Source organism: Engraulis encrasicolus, chromosome 4, assembly GCF_034702125.1.
Source record: "Engraulis encrasicolus isolate BLACKSEA-1 chromosome 4, IST_EnEncr_1.0, whole genome shotgun sequence".
Lineage (NCBI taxonomy): Eukaryota > Metazoa > Chordata > Actinopteri > Clupeiformes > Engraulidae > Engraulis > Engraulis encrasicolus.
This window is the reverse complement of record NC_085860.1, coordinates 26,236,094-26,258,592: the sequence shown is the minus strand read 5'-3', so window position 1 is coordinate 26,258,592 and position 22,499 is coordinate 26,236,094. Positions and strand designations below refer to the sequence as shown.

Here is a 22,499-nt window from a genome sequence, read left to right as displayed (position 1 = left end):
ATCACACACCAAAGAAGAAATGTTTTCACATTATAACATTGATTTCACAAGTTTCCACATTTATTTATGTATTATTTAGAAATATTCAGAAATGTATTTATTCTAGTTTTGGTTGCACCAGTTTTACCACAATCCATTCCTGACCTACTTACTGTAAGAAACAAAAAAACAACAATATTATGAGTTAAAAGTTATTCACACATTACATACATGTATCAGATCATATCATATTGCTTATGATGCACATAAACAACAACATAATGTTACCAATAGATTGATAAATTATGTGTGTTTGCACAGTATAACAGATCTTTTTCAAGCACATTAGACTTCATGCAGAGACACCAGACAGCTGTTCACATACGTCATTCTCTTTGAACAGTAGATAATGCTTGATTCTGGGAGGAAATTGATCCATAACGGTGGTATCACAGAGTCTGCTGAGACACAAGAGCTTTCTGATCTTCAGTCTGCAAAGGTGCTTCAAGGGGCGAGGGTTGCCTAGTCCATGGATAAACAGAGTATATAAAATAATGATATATAATGCTATATAATAAAGCATACATTACATTCAATCAATCATTATCAGTGACCTGGGGGTCAGTGCCACCTGACCAGTGCGATACATATTTTGATGTAGTGAATGATGTGGCATTGACAGTAGGCTACGACGTCACTCACTACATCAACTGGTTTTAATGTAAGCAGCTCTTCAGCCAGGTGAAAGAGTTTATTAACAGCATTGCTTGTCTTGAGTGTGCACACGTACACAATTTGTAATAATATGTGGCAGTGACACTATGTGACACACAAGGTCTCTCCTCATTGGTAGGCTACGTACGAACTGAAACAAACAAACAAACAACAAAAACTTTTTCCAAATATATTTTTTAGGGCTTTTTTTACCATTATTTTTGACAGGGCAGTGAAGGAGAGACAGGAAATGAGTGGGGATGATGTTGCAGCAGCGAGAGAGGGGGAAGGATTGGCAAATGGCCGGAATAGTAACCCAGTGCCCTACCGTAAGGCCACGGCAGGCCCACAAACAACAAAACTTGACCTTGACATGAACTTGATCTTGATCTGAATTCAAGGACATGAATTAGGTAATGACAGGCATGGATACAGAGTTAGGGGTAGGCAAGTGCACAATATTATCAGATTAAAAAATGATCCAAAAATATAGGGTTATTGATGGCCAATACAGTATGAAAGTTAGAGTACTCACACATGAGCTGCCGTATGTGTCCCCACTCGCTCTGCTTCCTCAGTGTGCGTCTCAGGTGAGAACACAGGTGGACCTTACCGACATAGTCCAGCAGCACCTGCACCACCCTCCCACTCAGGTGCGCCAAGCAGGCCAAGCCAATGATCTCACAGAACTGCAGGGATAAACAGACAGACAACAATGATGTTTATTTCTTCAGAGCTGGTCATTTTATATCTAAATACAAATGCACGTTTTGTTAAAAACGAAAGTTCCGGAGAAGCGTAGTGAAATTTGGCATGACTAGCTGCCAAGGCGTCCCAGCTGCCAAGGCGTCCTTACTGTTCACAACCAGCCCTGGCAGGGGGCTCCCCTAGGTGGCCGCTGGTCTCTGCCTGAGGTTTCTTCCTGACCTCATTGAGCTTTTATCCCCTACAAACTATGAATCAAATGAAAAGGGAGTTTTTCCTCACCCCTGATGCCACCAGGGGCCACATCTGAGCGCCCAAATTCAGTGTGACTATCTATGACTTATGCTGGACCCAGCCACTGTGGACCTTACGCCTCTAAGAATCTTGGGCCCAACCTACGTGGACCTTATGGCTCTACAATCTCTATCTATGTCTCCTTCCTCTGTCTTGCTGTCTCTGTCTCTCCTCTCTATTTCTCATTTTAAATCCATCTATAACAATGATGTTTTTCCCATTTTTTAAGCACTTTGAGTTGCATGCCTTGTATGATACAGTGCTATACAAATACTATTATTAAAATATTAATTACCACCTGCATCAGTGGTGTAGTCTACTTTTTCGAAGTGGGTATACTGTATATTCGAGCATTTTTTGAAGTGGGTATACTGTATATATTTATGCTATTCTAAACAATGGATCAATCAATTTTAAGTGGGTATACTGAAGCCCCTAAAATTTAGAAGTGGGTATACTCCATATACCTGCGTTCTACGTAGACTACACCATTGACCTGCATTCTATTCTCCGCTCAACTGTCAATCGTCTGAATTCGTCTGAAGATAGGCACACCTATTTAACCAGCTACATCTTATTCTCCGCTCTGCCGTCATTCGGTGAAATTTCAGCACACAGAAAATTTGTAACGCCCCTTGATTAACTATCCAGCATTTATTCTCCACTCACATGTCTCCAGTCAAAAAATGTCTTTCTCGCTCGCACCACCACCTCCCCATTCGCCTCCCTTACACCACTGTTCTATCGATTCATCAAGTGTCTTGCCCTAGCTTCCTCTTAGATCACCTCACTCCATTGCTCTCCAACCATCATCCACTGGGGGCTGTCCGCTCAGAATTCGCACATATCTGCAGGCGCAGATACTGCCCGAGCTCTCAGTGGGCCCCCGTACTCCCGAGCTTGAGAAAGTTTACTGCATAGACATTTCTCAGCCATGGAAGTACTTCAGCACCACGGCCAGCGACCTTGCCCAATACGCCATGTAATCTATCTCAGCTTCTTGACTGTAGTGGTCCCTGCGGACTGGAGTAAAAGAAACAAATCCCATCCCGTCCACTCCTGAAAAGAATGTCTCCCAATCCTGCCCACTCCCACTCAAAATCAACCCCAATCCCGTTTCGTCAAAAAAACGAGGCTTATTTTGTTTGTTTTTTAAAGCGGCATTCCCGCTCACGTTCATTTTTATTCCCGCTCCTGCCCGCTCCCATTCATCTTTATTCCCGCTTGTGCCCGCTCCCGTTCATCTTTAAAGTTTTGACTCTCATCCCGCGGGAATCCCGCAGGACTCGCGGGACCCACAGGAATTCCTGAAAAATGTCATCCTCTACTGCGGACCCATGAAGCACTTTGATGATTGGTCCACCGTGTGGACAGCCACTCTCATGCAAGAACGGCACGATCACGAGAAGTCCATTCTCCAGCGAGAACGAAGATGTATGCATACGTGCTTAATCCAAATTTCAGAGAGTGAACTAATGAAACGGTAGTTAGCACTGGGTATTGGTAACAGATCAAGTTAAGTGGTGAGTTTGCTGAAAGACCTAGGAACTGTAGCCGTTTTAGGTGGAGCAATGGTGAACCAAGAGGCTATTTTGTCTTTTATCTCCTGACTCGCCTCCTATCCCGCTGCATGTTATGCTAGATGACTTACATGCAATTTGCTTTCATCACCATCCCTTTGGCCCTGCTGCAGCTTCCATTTGCAGGTCATATCCAAGGTGTCGTCATGGTGACAACTGAAGCACTTCTCGGCCTGGTAGCCGTTGTTGAGCAGTAGTCTCATCATGACCTCGTCCTGGAGGCAGTACTGCAGAGCGGTGGGGAAAACCGTGTCGTTCACCACCGTGAAGTAGCAGTTCACATCCGCCCTCTTGGCCAGGAGCAGCTTGACGATCTCATACCTCCCAGCCCTCACAGCCACCAGCAGACAGCTCAAGGGGTCCAAGTTGGTCTTGGCTCCAGCGTTCAGCAGCATCTCTGTGCAGGTGACATCACCGTTGGAGACGGAAAAGTAGAGGGCGCTTCGCCGCATGTCGCTGTAGTTTTCTGAGATCTCATCGCTCAGGGTTCTGTTAACATCGAAGCTGTAGTTGATGAGAAGCTCCAGGCACTCTGCGTGGCTGCCCTGGGCTGCGGAGTGTACTGGGCTCTGGCCAGACAGCCGGATAGCCAACCTAGATGTCACGGCTATCAGAGTTTTCAGGGCGCTGTGGATACAGTGTGTAGACAAGTGTGTAACATCAGAGTAATCTTCGTGTCTGTGTTTTTGAAAAGACAAAACCAGTCAGCTTTGGCCATCAATTGAGAAGTAAAGGTGGTGTTGAAATACTGTAGTACCACATAAATGCCTATTGTATTAGCACACATGTTGTCCACTACTGTACAGTTCACTACTGTATGTTGATGTAAAGTGAAGACCATTCGGGTATTGTAAGATCTCTTACTCAATCATCAGCTGATATTTTGATGATCTGATGAATCCAATGATTTCCTCAGTACGAATGTAGTGAAAGTGGTAATTTGGTCATGTACAATTTTAGAGTTAATTTTAAACCACTTAAGAGACTTACCAATCTGCAGAAAAATGTTAAAAGGCCATAAGGAATTTTAGAAACATAATTTTAATTTCTTTTGTATGACCTATATGAAGAAACTGACAATAAAAGCTGATTTGAAAGTGCACAGATGTCAGCCGTTGTCTTATATTATCACTTACAGGTAATGTCCTTCAATGGCTGCACGGTGAATGGGAAGGTAACCAGTAACGTTGGGCAGGTTTGGGTCGCCACCTTTCGCCAGGAGAAGCCTGATGCAGTCTGGGTTGCCTGACCTGGCTGCTTCCATCATTACACTCTCTCCATTGTAAGCCTGCGCATTTACGTCGGCACCTTTAAAAGAGGAAGGAAGTAAGTGAGCATCATTTGTGTTGCCCCATACATTGCTCCACACAGCTGTTCCCTGTGTCTAATGCATGACAAGCCATCTAAACCCACATTGCTCCGTTTAGACTGCCCCTGTTCCTACAGTTGGAGCCACAGATTTTGTACAATGTTTTTCACTCTGCTACATTTTCCTGATTGCACAATGGTTGCTCCTGGCAAAGTCTTGCAAGGATACCATGTGCATGGAACAGGGAAAACAAGTGGCTCCATCCACTGTACAATAATTACATCTTTCCCTAAATTGCATTTATGTGGGAGTCGGTCATTGGAAATTGAAGAGTCCCAGGTTCAAACCCCATACAGTACAATTAGTAAGAATTTGAGTGGGGAAGTAAAGAACTAATACTCCACTGCAATCTAATCCATAGCTGAAACATGCCCTTGGACATGAGAGCATCAGCTAGATGCAATGCGATGTTAAGTCTCACCATTGTCAATGAGTATCTGCATGATTTCCTCGTGGCCGTTCTCTGCAGCGATGCCCAGCGGGGTGACTCCGTGCTCGTCCCTGAGGGCCTCCTGTCCCGCCCACCTGAGTAGCAGGGTGATGATGTCAGCGTGGCCCTTCTGGGCAGCCTCGTGCAGCGCAGTCCATTTCTTGTCACAGATCTGATTGGCCGGCGCTCCGTAGCTGAGTAGCAAGTGGACGATCCCATGGGCTCCCTTTCTCACCGCTTCAAGACCATACAAAATGCAAAGCCATGTAAATACAGCACATACATACAGTACATACAGTACACACTATATGAAGAGCTCTTTTCCAAAATGAGATATATCCATTTTATAGAATGTTGGGAAATTGACATTTATGTATTGGGCATTCCATTGAAATGCATTGCAAAATGCATTTTTATAGAGGTTTTAAAGTATGTTCTCAAAATATTTGAATGGCAAGAATTCACACATAGATGATAGGACATCTTAACAGTCAATTCCAATATTAAAATGCAAAAAGTAAAAAATGGTGGATATAGCGTTTTGGAAAAGAGCTCTTCATATACAGGACATATACATACATACAGTACTTACGGTACATACATAAGTGCATGCAGAAATCATCGAGTCAATTAATATTTGTTTTTGTGTACCACTTTTTTATTTTAAAAAGCAGTTCACCCAATCAGTTGTGCAGGAGAGCTTGATTTTCATTGGCTTCCTCTCTGTGGAGAAAACAACTGAAATGGAGGAGATGGCCACCTTTTCCCAGAGGCGCATCTTGTCACTAGGCTAGGCAGCCACCCACTTGGGGCCGCCAAGCTCCTAAAACAGGGGTGCTCAACTAGAAACTGAAAAGGTCCACTCGCCAAATTTCGTATGTTTCCAGGGTCCAAAAAAGTTGCACGGACCGATGCAGAAAATAGCCTCACTCGCTGGCCGCACTGGCCTCTTCTTGCTCACTCACTGAGTTGTCATAGTGATGATACTTTTATTTGTCATAAGACTGGCTTCGCAGAAATACACCTATAGATCGCATGGCAGCGAAATCTCATGTATAATTTATACATATTAAATACAGATGGATTTTGTCTTGGTCCGGATGACATTGCGTTTGGGTCCGCATCCGGACCTGGGTCCGCCAGTTGAGCACCCCTGTCCTAGATGGTGAATAACAGCTCCCATGTTTTCCACAGTAGAGACATTAGAGACCATTTTGTTTAAAATATGCATTCCTTTGAATTTACACTTGGGGCCCCAGCTGACCCAGTCTTGCCTCTGCCTTTACCAGATTGACTTGGTTATGATTTCCTTTTTTTTTAGTACAGAAAGTAGGCAGGCCCAGGTTGCTGATTCCTACGTAAAGTTCTAAACAAAACCCCATGCAACGCCCATTCCACGTGTACATGACCCTAATTTATTACTGTCAACATTTCGGTCACGTCGACCTTTTTCACGTCAGTTTCCCGACGAAGGTCGGCATGACCAAAACAAAGTAATAAATTGTATTGGTCGGTGTGCAGGATTTTGTTTACATTTCGAATGATCTGACTACTGAGATGTGCAAAAGTGCACTGTTGTTTTCTGCTTCAGGGTAAAACTAGGGCATGGCTAGATGTCCTGCTGTACTTCTATGGCTACACATCACACAATCCGTGTGTGATGAAACTTACAGTACAGTATGTCATCACTGTAGGCCGCTGTGTGCCAGAGTAACAGATTACTACAGGTCAACACAGCACTCAACACGACAGGAGAGGGAGCGTGCCTCGAGTACGTGGCACATAGCACCCACTCTTGCACATGCAAAAGTACAGTATACTAGAGAGACTTTGGACGGAAGACAGGCAGCATGCTCTGCTGCTGCTTAGATGTTTTTTTAGCAATACATATTCCCTACAACTGAACTGGCAAAGTTTGCCAATATATTAATACAGTAGACATTTCTTAATTATTAATAAAATGATTATTAAAATGGAAAAAGCAGGTGACAAGATCTATTGCAGATATTTTTTTTAGCAATGTCAGCCAGGGGTTGGGGAACCCCTGGCACCGAATCAACATTGAATCTCACTGAATTGCTAAATATTTTTTATGAATCGTCCCTGAATCGAATCGTAGCCTGTGAATCGAGATTGAATCGGATCGTTTTGTGGGTATAAGATTCACACCCCTAGGCTGTATCATAAATCCAAATACCTGAAATGGAATTCAACCTGCGATCATTCCCAAGCCCACCCCATCTCTTTTCTTTTCCACTCAGCTTCTGTTTATCTCTGCAGTCCAATCTGACTTAACCCATTAAGACCTAACATGGGCTAAGAAATTTAACAAAATGGTCAACGCTGTCAAAGGTAAATACGTATAATACCGTAGGTGCTGCAGCCAGGTGTGTTGCACAGATGCTTCCCCCTGTCTTCATGGATTCAAGCTACATCACACAAAACAAAAGTAAACAGCTTACAAGTATATTACCTAGCAAAAGAGCAGACTCATTCTTGCTGTTGGTGATGTAAGGGCACGCGCCATACTCCAACAGAACTCTCACATTCTCCTCCAGCTCTGCCTCCACAGCAAGAGTTAGACATGTCTCTCCCCCATTTGTTTCCTTCTGAAGCTTAGGACCACATGATGCTGAAACATGCATAATAACATGGGTTAAAAACAAAACTGTAGACTGAATTGTACAATACGTGTAACTTTCACATCATACACCCCAAACTAAGGTTCATTGTGTGTGCACTTGAAGAAATAACCATCATAGTTTATACCTGCAGTACCAATAGGCCCGGGTCGGTAGGCCTACATGTAGGCTATTCGTATCGAACCGACCTCGATACGGGGGTCACGGAACGGTACGCGCATTGTCACGGAGAATACATTCGGTACGCTATGAAATTATTTATATGGGAAGCGCAGCAGCTGTTTGTGGCGCGTGAGAGAAGAGTTCCGCGCAAGCAAGCACTTTGCGTTGGAGTTCTTTACTGTGTATGGCAAGAACACATGTAACCATTGCATCTGTGCACTCCCGATTGCCATCCAAAACCCGCCTTCAAATTTGCTACGCACAAGGTAGCCTACATTATGCATTCGGCTTCATGCGAGCATGAATGGGGATAGGGATTTGATAACACACCTGCGTAATATGTCACTGAAGTAGGCCTAGTATATTTTCAGTTTATCAACACCTTGTGCCATGTCGAGCAGTTTGTGTAGCCTACTGGTCTTTGACAGTTAAATAGTAGTTCAAACTCTTTCTAAATCGATAGGCTACGTTGCCGACAGCCTAATAACAACGAATTAATCAGCTGCGTGAACGCGACTACTTTTAAAACAAGCCTGCCAGCGCGATGGAAAACAAACAAAAACACTGTCGTACTGCCAGTCGTGTAGTCTACGTAGAACGCAGGTATACGGAGTATACCCACTTCTAAATTTTAGGGGCTTCAGTATAGGCTACCCACTTAAAATTGATTGATCCATTATTTAGAATAGCATAAATATAGGCCTATACAGTATAACCACTTCAAAATAGGCTTGAATATACAGTATACCCACTTCAAAAAAGTACACTACACCGCTGCGTACTGCTAATCAAGTTCATCAGTTCAGCTGTATGTCGTTCCTTAATCTTGTAAAATTAATAGCAGTAGTCTTCTTACCTGACATTTAACAAGACACTGGGAAAGAATCCTCTGCCTGAAAAGTTTTAACGCCAATGTCGCGCGAGGGCACCCCCCTGTCCTTGAAGCTGCTCTCAAAAGGTGTTGCGCTATATATAGGCCTACACCATTTTGACCGAAAAATCGAGTAGAACGAAGTGATACTTTTTTATTTGGTTCGTCATTGCAATGTAGATGTTAGCCGTGTTCCACATGCAGGAATGTGCTCATAGCTGTGACAGAAAGGCCATAGGTCCTTAAAGCTATGTAAAGACTGTCCTTGAAGATCTATATAAGACTGCAAAAGAAGTAATTTGTCAAAAATACACTGACAACCACTGTTTCTGGCCTTTTCAAGATGTGGAAATTCTGTATAGTGATTGTTGTTTTAATATCATTTAATAGGCTTTTGATTGTGTGTAATAATAATAATAATAATAATAATAATAATAATAATAATAATAATATGCCAATTGTAATAATAATAATAGTCTAAAATATTTAAAGCACCTTTCAATAAAAGATCCCAAGGACAATGCTCAATAACAATAATAATAATAATAATATGTTATTTATTTATTTATTTATTTTTACCCTGTACCGTACCGAAAATGTACCGTACCGTGGGGTCTGTACCGGGGTACGTACCGAACCGTGACTTTTCTGTACTGACCCAGGCCTAGTACCAATCCAATATCCTCACCTGTGCATTATGCCAAATTAGCATTTTCATTACCAGCCAATATGGCTCGTAGATGTTTATCTTACTAGCCAAACACAAACTCACTAATGGGTGAAATTGGCTGAGAAGTTGGTCTTTTCTGCCAGACAAACTAAAATTTCACCAGCATTTGGCTAGTTGGATGGTGTTAATTTAGAACCCTAATTATTATCAAATTAATAACAAATGCACCTATAATGTTTATTTCCCAATATCTCAATAGTAGCAAGTACAAGCACATCAGCATCCTTGGTAAAAAAAAAAAAAGAATCTCAGAAAAGTGAGTCCATTGATTCCATACAGTATGTAAACTCACTGTTGAGCACGGCCTCTAGCACCTTTGCGATTGGCTGAATGGCTGCCCAATGGAGTGGCAACCAGCCTTGGCCGTCCGCCTCCAGGAACGCAGAGGGGGACTTCTGTACCTCCTGCACCCCCGAGACATCACCTGCAAATCACTCACATAATCAAGTCACATAACAGAGCCTGGGCAGACTTTATAAAGTGCAGTGTTATGGTTTTATGAAGTCACTCAGAGTTCTTGTCTTTATCAACAGGTAATTAATTATTACAGAGAATATTATGGACTGAAAGACTTTGTTATCTCACGGAGGAGGTGTGACAGGAGTTAGTTATGATAGGTCATTGATCACAACATACTCTGCCCTACTATAGTCATTAGTTTCAATAAGCACCGGCAATCTCCAGAGAAAAGCATAGCCATAAAGTCAGCCTTTGATAACGGTCAATATGTCTTGTAAGGTGACAATGAGGCAGAGCCTACCTGTCTTAATGGCGGCCAGAAGTTTGACATTTTCATTATTACTTGATGCGTTTGAACTGAATGCAATGAAACAGATATGTAGACATTGATCAGTTTGCATGTGCTAAAAGACCAGTGGTGGAATACATTATATTGAATTCTATTGATTCAATTGTTTCGATGTTGCAATTTAAATTTGTGACCTACCTGTCTTTTGATGATAAGAATGCATCTTGGCAAGATTCTTGAATACTCAGCTGAAGTACATAGTCTGTTAATTCATCTTCACTCATATCAGCAAAATTATCCATTGGTATTAAAAAATGTCTAGCCTAATGTTAAAACGTTGGAAATGTCCAGAAAGGCTTATAATATTGTCCAATTGCCAATTCCAATAAAACACAGATTTCATTAAGATCACACTGCTAATAACAACAATAGGTGCATGTGTCTTGTATTGTTGTTGTGTGTTGATGCTCAGAGCAGGGGGTAGTTTTTAAATAGGCTACAGCAGGTTTGCCCTGCCATGTGTCCTAATTCTGTTCATGAATTGCATGCCACAACAATGCCACCTGGCTCAATATTATAGCCATTTGTTGTGAGATTGTCTGGCACCATAAATTCCTGCCCTCTTAAACAGGGTGACGTTATCCCCCACCCCCCAAACGCTGAGTAGGATAGGCCTATGTGTTGGCAGACATAAATTGTTTATGTGTATTGTATTTCCATTAAGGATTTTTCGATGTGTCTGACTTATGCAGGCCTGTAGGACATCCAAAGGGGGTCCAGAGTTTTGCTAGGGCCATGGCAATGCCAGGATGCATAAATCAATGCATAAATCAACGCATAAATCAATCTCATGCATAAATCAATAAAGTAGGTCGTAGGCTACCGACCACACAAAGTGATACTGATACATATCTTTCCGTCCTAATAAGTAGATCTGAGTAAATGTCTGTTGCAAAGAATGTTTAGAGAGCATGCGCCACAGTGCGCATGGGTGCTGCACGTTGGCATGAAAGTAGTCAATAGCTTAGTTACCAAGGAGACCTGAAACATACTACCGTATATTCACTTGGAAAGTGTGTTTTTGCGGCTTAGCTAGTCTAAATACTTGTATTGAATAATCGTGCTTTTTACAGAGCTTTAGCGCACATTAACACTCGGTGCGCCTGAGTTCTCTTTCGGTCGAATCGTTCGACACAGACTGTGACTCTATGGGTTTTGTGCCTTCGCGTGACCGCTCTTGAAGCCTTTTTAAACACGCCTATTGGCTGAGTTGAGCTGTCACTCATAGGCGCCCGCCTCCTATATAAACTGTGACAGCTCGCTCATCTTCACATTTTAGCTCTTCAAGACTCGCCTACAAGCCTTCGGAAGAGTACCACGCCGCAACTTTCTTGACTATACCCCGACTCAACAGCTAGCTCGCTGGCAAGAAGACATTTTCTTGCCACTTAGCGTCGAGGTATTGAGAGGAAAAGAGAAAGAAAGAAGGAAAGAAAAAGAATATTTTTTCGTGAGGTGAGTATTCGCCGCATTAGCTTGCGAACCTCCCTGCTAAGACACCTGCTAGCATTTGGCCGCCAAGGCTCGCCACCTGCCTGCTTCACCTTTTCTTCATACCGTTTTTCGTTCGGACAGCCGCACAAGCTCGCTACCCCTACGATAACGATATTGGAGATATATATATATATATTTATTTTTTTTTGGACGGACTCGCCATGCACTCCGCATCGCGCCCAAAACGGCGCCCATGCCCGAACGCGTGCGGTCAGTTCATCGACTCCAAGGACCACCACCCGGCCTGTGTTAACTGCCTGGGTCTCCAGCATGCCCGCGAGGCCCTGGAGAACCCACGGGGATGCAAGGACTGTTCTCGGTTCTCGCTGAGAACACTACAGCAGCGCTTCGAATGCTTCGGGCTACCACTGGAGCCCCAACCACTCTCGGACCCCCTACTCTCCGAGCTGGTGATGAGCGAGGATGACGAGGCACAACTGCTTAACTGGTCTGGCGACGAGACAACGGGTCACGGGAGCCTACTGCCCCCCGCCCCCGAGTCGGTTGCCGATGTGGAGGAGTGCTCCTTCACAGAAGGAGAGACTAATATGGAGTGCGGGGACGGCGAATCGCTTCTCCCCTTCACCCAAGTCACCCCCCCTGCCTCCGTCGCCACTTCGGTCTGCGAGGAGCCAACTGTCGAACATCAAACGTCAGCGGGAAAACTATTCCTGGAAACCTGCCAACGCGCTGCCCAGCGCCTCGGACTCGTGTGGCCACAACCGCCACCGGTCCGGGCTAGCAACAGGCTCGACGGTAATTTCCTGCCCCCGCTCGCACCGGCACCCAAGGCTTCAGTCCCACCGTTTAAGGACTGCCTGGATGACGTGACTAGAACTTGGAACAAACCTTACTCCAATCGAGTGGTTATCGGTGGTTTCGGTTCTTTTTCTGAAATGGAGGGAGCAACAGAGAGGGGGTTATCTGACTGCCCCAAAGTGGAACAGTCCGTAGCCTCTTACCTAGCCCCCAACTCCAACACGGGTTTGTCAGCCTCTGCACAACTGCCTCACAAGCAGCCAAAGTTTTCCTCCCAGCAATTGGAGAAAACATTTAAAGTCCTGGGACAGGCTGCGCGCGCTCAGAACACGGTGTCGCTGCTATTAGCATACGTAGCCGAGCTACAGGCAGAAGTGGGTGCCGCTATCAACGAGGACAAGCCGGTGAAGGAACTATGGACCGAGATTCGAACGGCAATGGACTTCGTTATGAGGACCACACGTTGTTCTAACCAGGCCATAGGCCGAGCAATGGGTCTGACGGTGGTAGCCCAGAGACATCTTTGGCTCAACCTGACGAACATTCAAGACAAGGACCGTCCCGCGTTCCTGGACGCACCAGTGGACCCCACCGGGTTATTCGGTTCCGCTGTGCAGGCAATGCAGTCGCGGTGCGAGTCAAAGAAAAAGGAGAACGAAGCCTTTGGCTACTGTCTTCCCCGCAAACTGGCCCACCCAGTACCCCCCCCGAAACCCGGGCGTACAAAACCCACCTCCTACCCAGCCTACTACTACTGCCGGACCCTCCCGCCAGTGGCACACGGCTAGACGGACCATACCGGTGACCCGCCCTGCTCAGCCACCTCCACAGCCGACCGTGGTTCACAGTGCATGGGCACGCCGCCCTACCATCCAACTGGACGCGGGCGCTGGACGAGGACGTGGCCGCCCGATGCCCAAGAAAAAGAAGTCAGCCTAGCTAGGCTGCCCTACCAGCCTTCACGGTGTCGGGCCGGCCATTACGCGCCCTGCCCGTCACAAAACCAAGATACCCCCACGTTCAACTCTGGGGTGGTCCGTAAACACACAATGTCGCACAAGCATGTTCCCCTTGTTGACACAAATAAAGCTGTTAAGCCCCAGTGCCCTCACTCACACTCCCACGGTTCTACCTCTGGGTCTGATAAAAGTCTCTCACACACACCCACGCTCTGCTTTGGGGTCGTTCACGAACAAACACGGTTTCATAAGCCCTCAGCCCCGAGAAAAAATACTATTAAAGGCAAACGCGTGCGCCGAGCATCCCCCTCGCACACGCTCATACCCACTATGCCCCCCGACTCAGTGGCTAAACTCCCCACTACAGACCGCGGGCGCACGACCAAACACAGTCATACCCCTGTACAGTCCAGAGCCGCTCACACACCGTATAGCGACTTGGCACATACACGTAACGTGTCCTTGGGTTCTGTCTACGATCGAGCATGGGTACAAAATACAATTTGCACGAAAGCCCCCGAGCTTTCAGGGGCTAACTCCATCTGTGGTGAATACAAATTCGGTTCGAATACTAAGAGAGGAGATAGAAGCTCTACTCCAGCAGAACGCTGTAAAGATAATCCCCCCACACGTAGCACGGTCGGGGTTCTACAGCAGGTATTTCGTTGTACCGAAAAAGGACGGGGGTTCTCGCCCCATCTTAGATCTGAGAGCGCTGAACCGTCACATACGAACATATTCCTTCAAAATGTTGACGCACAAGCAACTCATTACGTCCATAAAACCCGGGGACTGGTTCACAAAATTGGACCTGAAACAGGCGTATTTTCACGTCAGCATACACAAACACCACAGACAGTTCCTGAGATTTTATTTCGAGGGCAGGGCACTAGAATTCCAAGTGTTGCCATTCGGGCTGGCTACTGCACCCCGTCTTTTTACAAAAATTATGGATGCTGCCATATCCCCACTGAGAGAAAGAGGAATGCGAATTTTCGGGTACATAGACGATTATCTTCTATGCGCCCCGTCAGCGCAGATAGCCACGGAACACACACATCTGTTCCGCAGCCATCTGGAATCCCTAGGTTTCCGAATAAACTATCAGAAAAGTGTGCTAACCCCAGCTCAAACTGTGCACTTCCTGGGCCTCACACTGGACTCCACCACGTTCCGTGCCAAACTCACGCCACAACGAGTGGAATCATTTCACAAGTGTCTCTCCAATTTCCAACTGGGAAAGAAAGTCAAATTTCGTATTTGCCTTCGCCTTCTGGGTCTAATGGCATCTATGATAGCAGTAGTACCGCTGGGGCAACTGTATATGAGGGACATGCAGAGATGGGTGTTCTCGCTCCGTTTGCACCCCGAGCGCAGAGCACACCTCAACCGGCAGATAACGGTTTCCCTCCCATGCATCCGCGCGCTACTGACGTGGCGGGACCCCGCACTACTGTCACAGGGAGCCCCACTGGGGCTCATCGTGACACGACGTGTGGTGACAACGGATGCGTCGCTGAGTGGCTGGGGCGCCACTCTGGGGGATCTGGCTGTGGGTGGTGTTTGGACGGAAAACCAATGTCAGCTTCACATCAACGTCCTGGAGCTGACAACAGTGTTCCTAGCGCTAAAGCATTTCCTGCCTTTGCTGCGCCATCACCACGTTTTAGTCCGTACGGACAACACAGCAGTAGTGGCATACATAAATCACCAAGGGGGCCTGCGGTCGCTTCGGCTTCACCGCATAGCTCGCGATATTATACTTTGGGCACACGCTCACTTACAGTCGCTCAGAGCCACTCATGTTCCGGGCGTGCTGAATGTGCGTGCAGACAGACTATCGAGGGCATGCCTCTCCAATCAGGAATGGAGATTACACCCGCGCGTAATCGAGCTCGTGTGGAAACGCTTCGGGCGCGCGGAGGTGGATTTATTTGCATCACGAGAGAACACACATTGCAGACTGTTCTTCTCCATTCGAGACAGGGATGCCCCACTGGGAACGGATGCGCTATCACACCCGTGGCCGAACACTCTCTTGTATGCTTTCCCCCCAGTCCATCTAATCCCACATGTACTAGCGAGGGTGAGAGAGGAAAGCCTCTCGCTGGTGCTGATTGCTCCCTGGTGGACAAACAAGCCCTGGCTAGCGGAGATATTTCTCTTACTGGCCGGGCAGCCTTGGCGACTCCCCAACAGCAAAGACCTTCTGTCACAGATGGGGGTGAGTTAGTTCACCCGAACCCGTCAGCGTGGAACCTACACGCCTTCCACGTGAAAGGGACACATTAAGAGCAATAGGTCTGCCACCGAATGTTATTGCAACTATTCAGAGTGCCAGAGCTCCATCTACGAGATCTGTGTACGATATGAAGTGGAGGGCGTTTGAGAGATGGTGTGTTCAGAAGGGCGTTATCCCCTTTCAGTGTTCTATCACCAATGTACTTACGTTCCTTCAGGAATTATTCGAGAAGGGACTGGCCTATTCTACACTTAAGGTCTACCTGTCAGCGATTTCAGCATGCCATGTAGGCTACGATGGTGTATCTCCGGGAGCGCACCCCCTGGCTAACAGATTTCTGAAGGGCGCTCGACGCCTTCGACCTGCTGTGCGCTCGACCGTTCCCTCTTGGGACCTCTCCTTGGTGCTGAACGCGCTCTCCCAAGCCCCGTTCGAGCCCCTACAGACTGCAAGCATTAAGGTCCTCTCGTACAAAACTGCCCTCTTGCTGGCCCTTGTCTCAGCTAAAAGGGTGAGCGAGATCACTGCTCTCTCTATACACCCCTCCTGTATGGAATTCAGTGCGGATAATAATAATGTCACGCTTCGGCCCAATGTAGCGTTTATTCCTAAAGTGTCTATGTTGTACGGCAGCTGCGATCTACAACTGACGTCTTTCAACCCCCCTCCTTTCTCCTCGCAGGAACAGGAGAGGTTACATTACCTCTGCCCGGTCCGGGCATTACGCTTGTACATGGACAAAACTTCTTCATTCAGGCGTACCGACCAACTATTTGTTTGCTTTGCAACTAATTCTAAGGGACAGGCGCTCTCGACACAGAGGCTGTCCCATTGGATTGTTGATGTGATTGCAATGGCCTATCGGGCCTCGGGGAAAGACCCCCCTGCTCTCAGAGCTCACTCTACGAGAGGTGTCGCCGCGTCTTGGGCCGCATTTAGAGGAGTGCCTGTCCAGACTGTTTGCGCTGCTGCGGGTTGGGTTTCACCGCACACCTTCGTAAAACACTATCGCCTTGATGTTACAGCGTCCACGGTGGCTCACGCTGTCCTTGAGGCGGGGGGATCAAGACCTGTGTGAACTGCTTTGCACTTTCAGCGTGGTTTTTCACTCCCGTTATTTTTTACTGGTTGGGAATGAGCATTCAGGGGCGTATTTAAAACTCCCATAGAGTCACAGTCTGTGTCGAACGATTCGACCGAAAGAGAACGTATGGGTATATCCTATACCCTCGGTTCTCTGAGGGAGATTAGTGAGACACAGACTTGTGCTGCCCCTTCCTGCTCGCTCGTCTTGCAGAGCTGGGTAATGTGAAGATGAGCGAGCTGTCACAGTTTATATAGGAGGCGGGCGCCTATGAGTGACAGCTCAACTCAGCCAATAGGCGTGTTTAAAAAGGCTTCAAGAGCGGTCACGCAAGGACACTAAAACCCATAGAGTCACAGTCTGTGTCTCACCAGAAATTGTCTAAGCTATGAGATAGGCGTCTCTCATTGGCTCCCATTATAGCCCCGTTGGCGAACGCAGCCAAGTAAAAGATGAATGGGAGCCTATTGGGCTAAATGGCTCAGCAGGGATTTGTGACGGTTCTGTTCTCTGGTTTGTAAAGATGTGTGCACATTCTGTACCTTATCATGAACGTTGTATTAGAAGTGAAGTTAAAGGTTCCTGACATGGCTTTGTTCTCCCAAAGACGTGTTAGTTTTGTCCTGCAACACGCTAGCATTCGGCTAATACCTGCTGGCCGAGGAATCTCTGCGACTATTCACGACCAGAGCTGACGAGAGACGTACTCTGACTGATCCTAGCAGAGACATCTACGGTCACACACCTCAAAACCCCCCACCGCCGTCCAACATGTTAATTGAAGGTGCCCAAATTCTTAAGGATGAGCGCAGTCATTTCCTTTACCCCATGTACACATGCCGCTTTTCCACCACCTTAAATGCAATAAATAACACGTGTCCGCAACAATCCTAACATAACTTTAAACACATCGACATCTGAAGTCAGACTTAAAACTACAAAACAAATGGCGTAGTGCCGTAAAGTCGATTGTCACGTGTTATGTCATTGCTATAGTTGAAATAAGGGTCATTTTCACGAATGTAACACTTGACAAGATGCAAACGTGTCGGCAAATGCTTTCACTTACTCATATCTATCGAACGCGACTCCATTGTTTCCAGGGAAAAAATCACACGGGCAGATAGTTCTATGAGAAGGGTACAGCCCCATTGGCACCCATTCATTATTTACTTGGCTGTGATAACATAGCTGCAGTGCCACTCCTGGCCACACCAGCTAGTGGTGGTTCTTGTACAAGATTCCATTTTCTTTGGTCTCACTAATCTCCCTCAGAGAACCGAGGGTATAGGATATGTCGGTACCTTACCTGTCGCTTCTACCTTATCTGTCGCTTTGGGGTCCTAGCTGCGTTGCCCTGGTAACAACTGTAAACAAAAGGCTGCGGTTAACTGCTCCGCTCCCTGACAGGATTTTTTCATTCATTCATTCATTCATTCATTGAGGAGGATAGATTACCTGCAGAAATAAGGTACGTAACTGGGATATGATAGCCTATACACACACACACACACACACATATGTATGTAAGAAAACTATTTAACGTCATAGACTAACCTTGTATGTAACGGTACATCTAAAAAGTATATTTCTAAAGTTTGTAGTCATTCACGTTCATTTAATGGGTACATGCTAGCATTAACTTACCGGCATTAAGATACCTGCCAGCTTGTCTATGTATGTGTAGTGTACGGAGTCATTTACATAATCATCAGTTATTTTGAGTTGTTGTGAGAAAGACGCTTACGTTTATTGTGAGAAAGACGCTTACGTTTATTGAATTTGTGGGATTGTTTTAAACCGTGTCCGTCAGATCTGAAGATGACGCTTCTTTCTGAGGAGAAAAAAACGCATCTTCTTTTGAGGGAACATAATTCCTGAACAGCGCTATTTGTCATATCAAAGCTACTCATCTGTCAAATTAGTTCATGGGTAGCACATGTCGCAAGACTGCCCTTTGAATACAAGACAAATAAATGAATAAAAAGATGTTGTGTCGGTCAAATCAACAAATTCACGATGTAACTTCCTCAATTTGACTGACTTTTACAAGCCCAGTTTTAAGTGACAGGTAGTCTATTCTTACAAAGCCTAATGTAGAGTTTGACTTTTCATTTTACTAGATGTACATGGAAATGTCGGTGGTGGAGGTGGAGGGAGAGGAGGCTGCCCTCGTCCGCGATCTGAAGCCGGCGCTGGAGTGGCTGTGTCAGAACATGAAGAAGATGGTGGGGCTGGTGGGGACACCAGAATTTTTTCGCCTTGCCCCAGAGGCACAGAGGGCCGTTGTCTCCACCCTGGGAGAGGATGAGGAGGACCTTAGAGACATTTTTTTATTTCGTTTCACCCATTTCGCAGATATGGACCATTTTCTTTTTGTTTTGAGAGACACACGAGGTCTGTGTGTGAACGCCTGTTTATGGCGTACTGAATAAATATTGATTTAAATTGACTGTCTTGCTTCGTCTCTCTGTCTCCCCCATCTGGGCACTTCAGTGCTATTCAGTATGTGTAACCACAGGTTTTATATTTAAAAAAAAAATGTTTTGCGGAAGGAACCTGTCCCGTGAGCCACTGCGAATAACAGGCGCTATATATATTCAGGTGGTAGTGGTGGTGTACCAGTCTTATCATCGTAGCCTTTCGGACAGCCTTTGAGTTTAAATTGGTCATGCATGCGGTGTTAAATTGGTCATGCATGCGGTGGGGAAACAGCGATGGATGTAGTGTCAGGTAAACAAAATTCGTTCTTTTAACCATGTGAAGTCTGTATGGCGATGTGAATTTGCACATTGCCCATGTGTTCTGGCTTTGGCTGCCACTTGTGCCCAGACGGTCTTACCGTAGTTGGCTATTACTCTCCGAAGCCACGTGCTTAAATGCATGCAAGTATTTGCGTAAGGGCCATGCCGTGATAGTTTTTTTTTTCGATATTATGCACCTGTACTCCATCCATCACTGTAACTCTGTAGATCTTAATTTAGTTAATAGACCACTATGCAATGTACTAATCATGCTGTGACAACAATAAATGGTATCGCAATGCAACCTTCATTTTTGTGAGTAACATCTGTAATGGATCCGACATATATGAAGATGGAAGGTGTAAAGCACCTAATGCTCCATTTTTGTTGCATTTTTCGTTTAGATTCGATGAGCTAGATGACATGGACCTGTTTCTCGCGCACTGTAGGGACTCGGAAATTAATCTATGTGTGAATGCGTGCACTCGATTGCAGGGTTAGAGAGGTTTGTTTTTTTTTCTTCCGTGAGTACCGTAGGTGTGTGTGTGTGTGTGTGTGTGTGTGTGTGTGTGTTTGATTGCAGGCCAGGGTTCGGTAGACGGGCAGTGCATGCTTTGGAATTTCTGTCTGGAGGGCCTACATGGATCCAGGGAAAGACCTCGCAGAACTGCCTGTTTTTTTTTCTTTTTCCCGTGAGTACCGGTATTGTGTGGTGTGTGTGTGTGTGTGTTTGATTGCAGGCCAGGGTTCGGTAGACGGGCAGTGCATGCTTTGGAATTTCTGTCTGGAGGGCCTACATGGATCCAGGGAAAGACCTCGCAGAACTGCCTGTTTTTTTTTTCTTTTTCCCGTGAGTACCGGTATTGTGTGGTGTGTGTGTGTGTGTGTTTGATTGCAGGCCAGGGTTCGGTAGACGGGCAGTGCATGCTTTGGAATTTCTGTCTGGAGGGCCTACATGGATCCAGGGAAAGACCTCGCAGAACTGCCTGTTTTTTTTTTCTTTTTCCCGTGAGTACCGGTATTGTGTGGTGTGTGTGTGTGTGTTTGATTGCAGGCCAGGGTTCGGTAGACGGGCAGTGCATGCTTTGGAATTTCTGTCTGGAGGGCCTACATGGATCCAGGGAAAGACCTCGCAGAACTGCCTGTTTTTTTTTCTCGTGAGTACCGGTGGTGTGTGTGTGTGTGTGTGTGTGTGTGTGTGTCGCACCAGGTTTGGGTCTGCAGTGCCTCCCTATAGGAATTGTCAGCCCAAACCACAGTGCAAGATTAAACACCTGCACTTAAAAGGGCATTGGATTACGCTAACCATTTGGCCCTTTAAGAGCAAGTAACAAACGTGTATTGCATTGAATACATATACACTACCGTTCAAAAGTTTGGGCAGCCTGCTTCAAAACAGACCCCACCTTCTCTTTGTCACCTGAATATAACTTAATTATATTGCAAATGTCATTTCTAAGATTAATTTACAAAAAGTGTTTTATTTCATGTGAAGCTGCATAACATTGAAATTATGTCGGGGGCCTGGTGAAACTTGGAGTCCGTTGAGACATAGGTTCCCCACCACTGCTGTAGGAATATAATACATGTGCAGCTGTGTGTCTATGGTTGCTATGCAGTGTCGCTGTTTTTTTTTAAAATGTTATGTACTGTTTTTCTCTTGTTTCTGTGCTGTTTCAGATGCTGACATTACTACCCCTGTACTTCAACCCCTCTGATGCCACTGGGTCCTCAACGAGAAAATAAACTGATTCCCCCCCAATCCATTCCTTTTTCCACCGTCACATCACACCATGCCTATGCACAATAACACCACCAATGAGCCTAGAAAACTAGGACAACAGTGAGGATGAATTTAGAAGCCGCTTCCACATATTGTACTATTTCTGAAAAAGCATTGGTATTGGCCTTCTATCTCCACGTAGCCATATCAAAAAACAAAATATCCACATGTAAAATGATCCTGCTACGTGGAAATGGCAACTTACTAAATAAATAACAACTGCATAGTTATTCTGTTCAATTTATGAGTAACTATGTAAATTATGATTAACTTTTTGGCTGATATGGGATGTTATAGCATTTCAAAGATGCATTTATTGGCAAATGTATGGAAAGTGTACTTTTACATTGGCATACAGTAGGCCTATTTGGCCCAAATAAAGACCATGTGCCGTCCCATACAGTAAGTCAGCCAAAAGTTACCTGCCATATATAAAGTCAGAAGTAAACCACTGGTGTCTCTTTATTTGACCCTAGATGACTAAACAAAAAACGATATTTTTCTTAGCCTAAATCTTTGTAGCAAAATGGAGCAGCCGTGGCTTAGTGGTGAGAGAGTTGGTCTTTCAATCTAGGGGTTGACAGTTCAAATTCCACCCCGACCTCTCCCTACACCTCCATCCATGGCTGAAGTGCCCTTGAGCAAGGCACCTAACCCCACATTGCTCCAGGGACTGAAAAACAATGGTTGTAATTCTCTTTGAATAAATGAAAGCGTCAGCTAAGTGCAATATAAATGAATAAAATAATAAAATCATATGTGATTCAACACCTCTTCATTTCTGGGATTTTATATTTCATTTATTTTATGAATTGTACATTACTTTCAGGTTAGGCTATTTAGAATGGCATGTAGGCTATATGGGAATTCAAAATAAAGGTGAGAAACTACTGGTATCCCTTTTATTTCACTCTAGATAGTAGGCCTACAGAGGGGAACAAATTGTCTTCTTTTATAGGCCTAATCTTTGTAGCAAATTAATATACATTCAACCTCTTGCAAGCTTGCACCAATTTTACCGTTGTTTAGTTATAGGGAACAGCTATTATAATTGCAGGTAAAAACGAAAAGCAAGTAAATGTAGGCCTAATCCAGTGTATTGCTTGCTTTGTCTGTCATAGTCAACATTTAGTTGATGATCGCATTTTAG

The 22,499-nt window shown here is 45.4% G+C and overlaps 2 protein-coding genes across 5 annotated transcripts; one reads left to right on the top strand and one right to left on the bottom strand.

The window, feature by feature from the left end:
- Nucleotides 1-38: 38 nt before the first annotated feature.
- On the bottom strand, nucleotides 39-10,666 carry LOC134447511 (ankyrin repeat and SOCS box protein 15-like). 4 transcript variants are annotated; one of them, XM_063197004.1, is made up of 10 exons: nucleotides 10,423-10,664; nucleotides 10,237-10,292; nucleotides 9,769-9,900; nucleotides 7,545-7,703; nucleotides 5,063-5,308; nucleotides 4,409-4,580; nucleotides 3,344-3,899; nucleotides 1,229-1,382; nucleotides 365-501; nucleotides 39-151 (listed from the first exon to the last, which is right to left on the bottom strand). In XM_063197004.1, the coding sequence occupies exons 1-10, from the start codon at nucleotides 10,524-10,526 to the stop codon at nucleotides 149-151; spliced, it is 1,719 nt and encodes a 572-aa protein (XP_063053074.1). In that variant the 5' UTR covers nucleotides 10,527-10,664; the 3' UTR covers nucleotides 39-148. The 4 variants fall into 4 exon arrangements, with proteins under 4 accessions (XP_063053074.1, XP_063053073.1, XP_063053072.1 ...); XM_063197003.1 differs by lacking the exon at nucleotides 39-151 and having other exon boundaries at nucleotides 162-501; XM_063197002.1 differs by lacking the exons at nucleotides 39-151; nucleotides 365-501 and adding an exon at nucleotides 522-1,083 and having other exon boundaries at nucleotides 10,423-10,666.
- Nucleotides 10,667-14,829: 4,163 nt separating this feature from the next.
- Nucleotides 14,830-16,922, top strand: LOC134448023 (uncharacterized). Its single transcript, XM_063197781.1, has 2 exons — nucleotides 14,830-15,221; nucleotides 15,730-16,922. Exons 1-2 carry the CDS (start codon nucleotides 14,830-14,832, stop codon nucleotides 16,814-16,816), a joined length of 1,479 nt encoding a protein of 492 aa, XP_063053851.1. The 3' UTR covers nucleotides 16,817-16,922.
- Nucleotides 16,923-22,499: the final 5,577 nt, after the last annotated feature.